Source organism: Penaeus monodon, chromosome 24, assembly GCF_015228065.2.
Source record: "Penaeus monodon isolate SGIC_2016 chromosome 24, NSTDA_Pmon_1, whole genome shotgun sequence".
NCBI classification, from domain to species: domain Eukaryota; kingdom Metazoa; phylum Arthropoda; class Malacostraca; order Decapoda; family Penaeidae; genus Penaeus; species Penaeus monodon.
Genome location: NC_051409.1, coordinates 13,250,449 through 13,250,677, shown reverse-complemented (window position 1 = coordinate 13,250,677; position 229 = coordinate 13,250,449). Strand labels below are relative to the sequence as shown.

Below are 229 nucleotides of genomic sequence, written 5' to 3'. Positions count from 1 at the left end.
AAACATTATTTTCCATTAGGAGTCTGTCCATTCTTCATTCGTTCCCAGAAGAGCTGGCGAATTTACGGCCATACGTGGACCGTCTGAAGACCCAGCTGTGGCCAGATTGGGACGCGTGTCTGGCGTCGGTGTAACGTCCCGCGTGGCCCCGGATCGTCCTGCGCCGCCCCTCGCTAGACCAACGCTGTCGCGTGCTCTTCCTGAATATTTGTCCTTTTCTGTGAATAAA

The 229-nt window shown here is 54.1% G+C and overlaps 1 protein-coding gene across 1 annotated transcript in view; it reads left to right on the top strand.

Annotated features, from left to right (window-relative positions):
- LOC119588588 (failed axon connections homolog) overlaps nt 1–162 on the top strand; it is a gene marked incomplete at its 3' end in the record, with an annotated part of 3,695 nt that extends 3,533 nt beyond the window's left edge. Inside the window, 1 exon segment of the mRNA XM_037937228.1 lies at nt 49–162. Coding sequence (XP_037793156.1) covers nt 49–134 — 86 coding nt within the window.
- Between the last annotated feature and the right edge of the window lie 67 nt (nt 163–229).